Here is an 8,560-nt window from a genome sequence, read left to right as displayed (position 1 = left end):
CGTCTCCGCCCCTCTATCCCGCCGGAGCGGCGTCTCCCATCGCCCGCCCGCTCCTCTGTGCCGGCCCCGACTCCATGCACGCCAGTTATAGCGTCGGGGGCGCGCCTGCCGCCCCGGGAGCGCGCGTCAGAGCGCGGGGCCGGAGACGCGCCGCCCGCTCCCGCGGGGCCCCGACGGCTCCCGACAGCTCCCAGCGGCTCCCGGTGGCGGGCGCAGCGGGAGGCGGCCGGGCGCGGGGCAAGAGGCGCCCGCCACCCCGGGAGCGCTCCCCGCTCCGTCGGGCGGCCCCGTTCCCGCTGCTCCCGTGTCGCACGGTGCCGCACGCTTCCCCGGTGCCACCCTCCCCTCGCCCCGGACGGCTCCGCCTGAGAGCCCTATCGGGGAGCGCCCCGGGCCGGACCGGGGGCCGAGCCCCGAGGGTCGGAAGGGCCCGGGGGTTCGGGCTGGCTTCGGGACCGCGGTGATGCTCTACGGTTTGACTTTATTAGCCCGAGCAGGCAGCTGGTGCCCCGGCCGTGAGCACAGCGCGGGCCCGGCTGCAGCTGCAACCTCCGCCCGACGGCGGCCGGAGCGGGGCCCGGGGCCGGTCCTGCCGGGAGAGCCTGGGGCTCCCGACGGGGAGTGCGAAGCCACAGGCCCTGCCTGGGGAGATAGAAAAGTGTCTGGGGGTGCTCCAGGCCTAGTTCTAGGCCCGAGGGGACGGGCGGGAGTGCGGGCGCCGGGTGAGAGTGAGCGAGGGAAAACGGGGAAGCAACGACAGGCAGCATGCCTGCCTCCCCGCCCTCCTCTCCCTCCTCCATCCCTGCCTCCTTCTCTCCATCCCTCCCTCCTCTCCATCCCTCCCTCTGCTCGGGCCCTCCCTCCGGGGCAGGGTGATGCGGGCCCGCAGCACCGGGTGACTGAACGCGGCAACGGGCACCGGGCACCGGCTACCGGTGGGGCGAGCACAGGGTGATCCCCATTGATCTCCCCACCGGTAACACGCACACGCAGGCGGCTGTCCATGGCCCCACCGGTGCGGTGATGCACCTGCACAGGGATGCAGGGCAATACAGGGGGATGCACAGCAGCCCTGGCCCACACACACCCCGCTGCACTCCGACACCCACGGACTCACATGCAGACTTGCAGCCCACCGGCCCCATGCCCATGCTCTGGGGCCACCATGTCCCCACGGGGTCCCCACGACCTCACCGTGCTGCCCATTGCTGCGTGGGACTTTCCTTTGGGGGCAGAGTGTAATTTGTGTGTGAACAGAGAACAAACCCTTTACCCCCATCTGTAACACACCGTGATGTGTGATAGACATTAACAAACACAATCCCACATTGCATTTAATTTAATTCCACTCTTCCTGCCCCGAGCTACAGCTCCCTTCATTTTCATTTTTCCTCTGAATTCCCACAACTCAGACCTCTTTGATTTCCAGGTTTAATTAACAATGCTCATTAAATGAATTTTTATTCATTTCTTTTAATATTATCCTGCCACCTGTCTTTAGGAGGCAAGGGCTGATCATTTATTCTAATTTATTTCTATTAAAGATGGCATTTAAGGGAGGGAGGAGGGATATGCAGAGGTGTAAAGGGCTGATCTATTCAAATCTCTTCATCCCTCCTCAAATGCTGTTCAAGGACGCTGCTCCTGAAAGTTCTGTATTTATTTTCCACCAGATCCGTTTCATTTGCTAGGAAAAATTGGATTGGACATGCTGTATTTTGCAGTTATGTTCCAGTTCATTCTTAACATCTCTTGCTCGTCTAGTCCGTATCATGCTGAGTCTTTATTCATTTGAAAGAGGTGAAACTGTGAAAAATCCAGGCGGGAAGGGCCATGAGCTGACCTGTGCGTGGGACCACAGGGTGGGCAGAAGGATGCTCCTCAGCAGCAGCTCAGAGAGAAGCCGTGTATCCACCCAAAAATCAGACAGAGCAGAGGAAACCTGCAACACTGACACACAAAGGGAAGGAAAAACAAAAGGCAAAGCTGACACTGAAGTTGCCGCACAAATTTGGCTTGTGGCAATGTGGTATGCAAGGGGTGTGGGGCAGTGACCTCTGCTTTCGGGGCTCAGCAGCCAAAATACCTGCCGAGCAGGGCAGCAGGGGCATGGAGGCAAAAGTATGTGAGCACAGGTCTCTGCCCCAGCTGGAGATGAACCGGTTCTTCCTCAGAAGCCCGGCTCCTATCAGCACCTCAGAGAAACGCGGGTTGCTCCTGTGGTTTCCCACATCTGGACTACGGGTGGGGAAGGAAGCTCCTTGTTGTGGGGCTGGAGAGCCGGGCAGGGCTTTGGGGAGACACACAAGGACCCTGGCAATGGGTGGGCAGGGAACAGGGCAGCCCCCTCGCACCCCCAGAGCCCCTGTGACATCTTGTGGCAAGAGGTTTGTGGGAGGGGGCTGCGCTTGGTTCTGCAACGCAGCAGCCTTATGAAATATTTAATTTTATTGGCAGTGCTTTTGGGGTGATACGAATAAACACTGTAAGATAATGTATGGCACAGTTGGGTTTGCAATGGCATTATGACATTTAAGCTGTCAAAGCGAAGCAGAATGTGCATGTGCTCCTCTGGAGTCTTATCCGTCTTGTCCGAGCCACAGTGAACAATCAACCTGGCGAGCTCACTCTGGTGTTGAAAATGCACCAGGAGATAAAACACAATTTGTTCTGGGCCTTGAAATCTTGCTCTGTGCCAGGATCTGGAAGTTCTGTGCCAGACAAGGGACATTAGGTGATGCCATCATCCAGCTCCCTGGCACTAGGGGATTGATGCCCTCAGACGCCAGGTGCTGGTGGCAGAGCCTGTGGTTGGGCTCACAAAGCCAGGGGTGGCTGAGGAGGGACCCCACAGCCTTCGCAGCTTTGGCCAGGCTGCTGGGGCACCATCTCTGTGACACAAGGCTGTACCACCCAGAGGAGTGTGGTTTGTGTTATGCAAAGAAACAAGTGTATGATGAGCCATCGGGGTCTCTGGGAGGGTCCAGCTCTGGCATGGGTGGTCCTTCCCACACCTGATGGGACTTCCCGTTGAAGACCATGAGAATGAGGGACAGGTGCTCTTCCCCAGGCACCTGCTGGTGCTCAAAGCCCACTGGGATGTGGTGAAGGGTAAATTGGAGGACATCCCCAGGCTCTTGGTTTGCTCCCAGAGACCCTGCCTGGGAATTGAAGGCCAGCAGCCCACAGGCTCTTGGTCTAGGACTGATCTGGGCTTGGGCAGGGTCTGGCAGACCAGGATCTCTGCTCAGGTGTTTTGGAAGCTCCTACCGCTGCCCACAGGGATGAACAACAGTCAAGCCAGCACTGCAAACCACAGCGAGCCCCGCACAGCACTGGGGGGAGAGAGGTGAGTACCCTCCTGCTGATACAGGCCCGTATCGCTCATTAGCACTAATAATAGCCTTTCATTAATGGGAAACCCACACCCTTTGACCAGAGGCAGAAGAACATACAGACTGGGAATAGTGGAAGGTAAAGTGTTTGAGGGTTTGGATGGGTTTTTTTCTGACAATCTGAAGTGTGTTTCTGCCTCTTCCAAGGCGCTGCTGTTTCCCCGCGGTGCAGAATGAGGTGTTCTTGGCAGGCTGGGGACACTCTCCCAGCCCACGCTCCAGCAGAGCTCTGCTCTTTTCCAGGGCCAGGAGGCTCATTTGCCTCTTTGGCTCGCATCACTTTCTTCTGGTAGGACCTACCCTTGTTCCAACTTGCATTAACTTTTCAGGGCTGAGCTGGAAAGATCAGAAAGATATTTTTCCTGAGCAACAGCAGACACCCCCTCTCTAGTTGTGTAAGGTGTTTGCTTGCATAAAGCAACAAACTGAAACTATGGTATAAGGCAGGAACGCACCCAGAATCAGCCATACTTTTGAGACAGCTCCTCACTCAATTTTGTCTCAATGAGACGATTCCACAGCCCCCCACCCTGAGCTTTGGGTGCAGCCGGGATCAGTGCCGTGGTTTGGGCGCAGAGCTGGTCCCTGGTGAGGCTGCAGCTCCCAAATTGCTCCTCGACTGACACCTGGTGGAAAATCCTCCCGGGCCCAGCCGAGTCATTCTCCACCAGCCCAGCTCTGAAATGCTCACACCACCTCGCTGCTCTTTCTGGGGTTTTTGTGTGTTCAGGTTCCTCAGCTGCCAGCCCAGGCTGCACGGTGATTGACTCCCCCCTCGCACATGTGTGTACGTTTTTCCATCTGGTCTTTCTCCTCCACAAAGCAAACTATTCCTCGGTCTGCAGGGAGCTGGCGATGTGTAATTCACCCATTTCTGCTCTTCCAGTCCATAGCCGAATGCTCTAGAGCCTTTGCGGTTCGCACCCCTTGCCTTGCAGGAGAGGTGAACTCCCCATGTACATCCCAGCCCTGGAGTGAGCGAGTGTGAGCAAACACAAATCCCCACGGCCGCACCTTTTGCAGGTGTTTTACAGGGCAAAACAGGCCACAGTGAGCGCTGCTGTGAAGGTTTTCTAGGCATAAATTTGGGATGATGGTACCGGTTGTGCATAAGAGCAGGGGGGTCACCCCATAGCACGGCAAAAGGGCCTTGGTGCATCTTTACCTTGAGGGGGACAGGTCTGTGCCAAGCTAGAGTTATTCTCACTGCTATCTGTTGAAGTTATTCCTGTTCCCACCATTTGCACCTCTCTAGGTGTAATGACAGGGTTCTGTACCAACTTCTGCAGGCCTCTGACAGAAAATAAAGGGACATCCTAAAGGGCTCACTGTGACAAAATCGGCAGCATGTTAAAGGGAGAGGCAGGAGAGCTGCGCAGAAATAAATCCCAACACTGCAGGAGTTTGAAAAATGAATCAACAGGAAACACCTTTAATAATAAAACAGGCTGTTTGCAAAAATAAATATTACAGGTCGAGCAGGTGCATGTTGAAATGTTCTGGGGCAGCAATGGTTCTGCGCAGCAGGTTGTGGGCAGTGCAAATCCCACTGAGCTCTGCTGTATCACTCCAGTTTTATCAAGTTTTGTCATTTAAATGTGGGGGTTTTTGTCCCTATCTGGCACCGAAGGGTGTTGAACAGATCTTGTGCAGGTGTCTTCCTGCTGCTGGCTCTTCACTGCTCAGACAGACACTGCTCCAAAGCTGCCATCCCGTAAAGGTTGGCCCATTCCCCGCCGTGGTGTGACACGATGACGTCCCTGCACACCTTGCTGGCTCTGGCCAGCTCTACCAAAACGCCCTGGAACGCAGCAATGAGTTCAAAATCCACCGAGGCTGGATCAACACGGGTCAGTAGGTCTGCGAGGCTTTCCAGCCACCGCGCCTGCAGCACAGCCTGCGGCAGCCAGGGCAGCAGCGGCACGCAGCCCGCCAGCGCCTGCGTCCCCAGCAGCCAGAGTTCGCGGATCTCGGCCCAGGCGCTGCTGTAGGCGGGAGACACAGCCATGGCCAAGGTGTCGCTGCCAGGCTCCACCTGGGCGGTGTGGGCCTGCGATAGGAAGCGAATGGCGGCTCCAAAAAACTCCTTGGCGGGTTGGGTCCCCTGGAGAACTGCAAGAAAAAGGGAATGATGACTCTATACAAAGCTTGCTTGGCCAAAGGAGGGACCCTCCGGTGGGTCTGTCTGCAGCAGGGCTTTTGGGGAGAGCAAAATACCACCCTCCTGACCTGGAAATCTCTTAATCCCAACCCATCACCCCACTGAATTTTCTGTATATTCCTTTCTCCTCCAGATTTTTGGGTTTGTACTTTTCCAGTGACAGAAACCAGACCTTGTTCCCCTTGTATTTGCTTTCTCCAGCCCAGCCACCCAGACCTGGCCTTGCCCACGCAGAGCATCACGCAGCTTTGCCAGTGGGAACTCTTCTTACCTGCTGGACTGGCAAGAATCCTGGCCAGCATCAGACCCAGCGTGGCAAAGTTGGCTGCTAGAACCAGGTGATCTTTCTGGGGCAGCACCAGTGGAAGAGACTTCAGCAACATGTCCATCAAGGAGGAAAAGGTTTTGTCTCGCCTGGAGAGAAAACAAACCCTGAGATGCGTTTCCTGAGCAGAGCCAGAAGCACCTGAAAACATCAAGGTTAAATACTGGACCAAAAAAGTAATGTAACTGGTGTTGAAAAAGGCATCTTGCAAGCTCACTTCACAACATCCCCTCTTTCTTCCCACCGAGAAGCTTAAAGCTAGCTCCTGCAGCCCTGTTACCTGATGAGATCTGGTGCAGTCACAACCAGGTTAAGGAAAATCCCACACAGGGTCTGTAGACTCATTTCAGCGCTTGTCAGCGGAGTTGGGGATGAGGACTCGGAGGTCAGCAGCTCCCACTGATGGAGGAAGTACTCGCACAGCAGTGCTGGTGCCCCTGCTGCAACGAGGATGTCCCGGGGCCTGTCCTCTGCTGTTAAATGGCAAAAGCCAGGTAGCAGAAACCTGGAAGGGGAAAGAAATTTGGAACATGAGATAGAATGGGTCTAACTCCTGCATTTACATCCATCTGGGGGGAAAAAAAGAGTCCAAGAATAGGCACTGCAGGAAGAGGGGAAAATAGCAACAGATTTGAGCAGGTTTGTGCTAAAATGCATCAACTCTGTGCTTAAAATATGCACCTCAGAGCATCCCGGGGTAAGTCAGAGCCCTCAGTGCTGACCAGCTCCGGCTGAGGAAGACTCGCAGCTGTGCTGCCCTTTTGGAAAAGCTTCTTGGCATAATGAACAAGGGAAGGCAAGAGCTCACAGATTTCCTGCTTGAGGGAGGATGTCTCTTCTGCCATCCAGGCTCCAAGGATTCGAACAGAAGCAAAGATGAAAGGATCTTCTAGCTCCTCCTGTTTAACCTGCATGAAGAAGCAAGCAGATGGAAAATTACATATTAAGGCTGCTGTCCCATTGAGTTATCGCAAGTATGAAAACCACGGTGGGCCAATGTGCGCATCTTTCTCTACAGAGCCATGGCTGTGAGCTGCTGAGCACCCATGAAACATCCCAGAAAACAGCTATCAAACCCTCCCAGTGAAACCCCCAAAAACATGGTCTTTGCTTGAAAGCCTGCATCACCTGTCTTAAGTAGAATATTACAGCTCCAAATGCCTCTTCCATGATCCTCATGAGCTGTATTTTCTGCACGTCTTCCAGCAGTGGTTTCTCTTCTCTCAGGCACTCCTGGATCCCCATCTCGATAAGGACATAGCAGGCTGTCACCACCTCTTTTTTCCCCTCCGCCTCCACAGGATCTGGCTCCTCCAGGGTCAGACGAACCTCCACACAAGCCAAGTTCACCAGCAAGGCCAGGAACTTGCTTCCAGCACTCCCTGCTGGGATCCACTCTGACCCGCAGGCCTGCACGAGGCAGGCAGCGAGCTTCAGAGCAGGGTCCCGCTGCGACTGGCTGAGTTTACTGCCCAAGATGTCAGCCAGCCCTTTGTAAAGTCTGTGCAGGCACTCACGGCCCTGTGGGTCCTGCATGAGTGGCGGCGACAGGGGGACGAAGTGAGGCAGAACCTCACACAGCTCAAATTTGGTCATGTCTTCAGCCTTGAGGAAATCATCGGAGAGCTTGCTAAGCACGGCCAGGAGGTGTGGAGCATCTCTCTGCCAGCACTTTGCCTCTGCTACAGCCAACAGCCCCAAGAGCAGGGTCAACGCACGGTCAGAGCCGTAACCGCTCTTCACATAGGCCTGGCACAGGGCACACACCGTCCCTTTGGTCACCAGCTCTCTGGGGCCCCTGGCAGTGGCCATGACAGCACTGAGGCACTGGTACACATCATCGATCATGGACATGCCATCTGGATCGCAGGGGGACACCAGGATGTCATTGAAGGTCGGGATTTTGTTCAGGATCTGGGAGTGCCCAGCTAGCTCTGGGTCAGTGCAGAAACACGCCAACAGCGTCAGGCCCAGCGCGCGGAAGGTGTGCGGGGGGCAGCCGGCCGGGGGCTGCCTGGACACCAGCAGGCGATTCGGAAACGTGAACCCAATCGCGTCAAAGATCTGGCGACGGGTCTTGGCGTCCACTTCTCCAGCTTTGACCGCTTTGGTCACCTGCAAGACAAATGAGGGGTGAGCGCATAGCATTGCTAAATTTACAGGATGGAACAGGCAGGTAAGAAGCATTAAACAACTTTCATTAGTACTGAGAAGGACTCACTGAGCTGGGTGCTTGGTCTGAGTGCTAACCGAGGGCTCCACCAGGCTGTTTCAGGAGTGTGGCCGTGCTGACCAGCCCTCAGCAGGCCCGAGCCAAGGCCGGGCTCCCTCCACTTTGCTGACGGACACATCAGGGCACTGAAGCACCTTGTCCCCAAGTCCCCAGCACCAGAGGTTTCCCGTTTCCAGCGGCCGGCTTCTCCGCCCCCCTGTCTGCTCCCGAGGCGATAGCGCCGCCATGCAGCGCTTCCTTACCAGCAGCAGGGCTGCGAACTGCTCACTGTCGTTCCTCGCGTCTCTGAGGACACCGAGGCACCTCTTCAGCGCCGCGGTTCCGTCTCCGGAGCCCGCGGCCATGGCCAGGTGAGTCCGTGTCACCCGCTGTCCCTCAGTCCCTTCCCTCACCGCTGTTCCGCCCGGCCGCCCAAAGCCACGTGCCGGCTCTCAGCCAATCCGCGT

The 8,560-nt window shown here is 56.2% G+C and overlaps 1 protein-coding gene across 1 annotated transcript; it reads right to left on the bottom strand.

The window, feature by feature from the left end:
• Positions 1-4,879: 4,879 nt before the first annotated feature.
• On the bottom strand, positions 4,880-8,502 carry NCDN (neurochondrin). The gene is made up of 6 exons (XM_080357715.1): positions 8,357-8,502; positions 7,010-7,996; positions 6,563-6,789; positions 6,162-6,386; positions 5,828-5,970; positions 4,880-5,507 (listed from the first exon to the last, which is right to left on the bottom strand). Exons 1-6 carry the CDS (start codon positions 8,456-8,458, stop codon positions 5,071-5,073), a joined length of 2,121 nt encoding a protein of 706 aa, XP_080213841.1. The 5' UTR covers positions 8,459-8,502; the 3' UTR covers positions 4,880-5,070.
• Positions 8,503-8,560: the final 58 nt, after the last annotated feature.

This window comes from Nesoenas mayeri (assembly GCF_963082525.1).
Source record: "Nesoenas mayeri genome assembly, chromosome: 21".
Lineage (NCBI taxonomy): Eukaryota > Metazoa > Chordata > Aves > Columbiformes > Columbidae > Nesoenas > Nesoenas mayeri.
The sequence above is the reverse complement of the archived record's forward strand: the minus strand, read 5'-3'. Positions and strand labels throughout refer to the sequence as shown.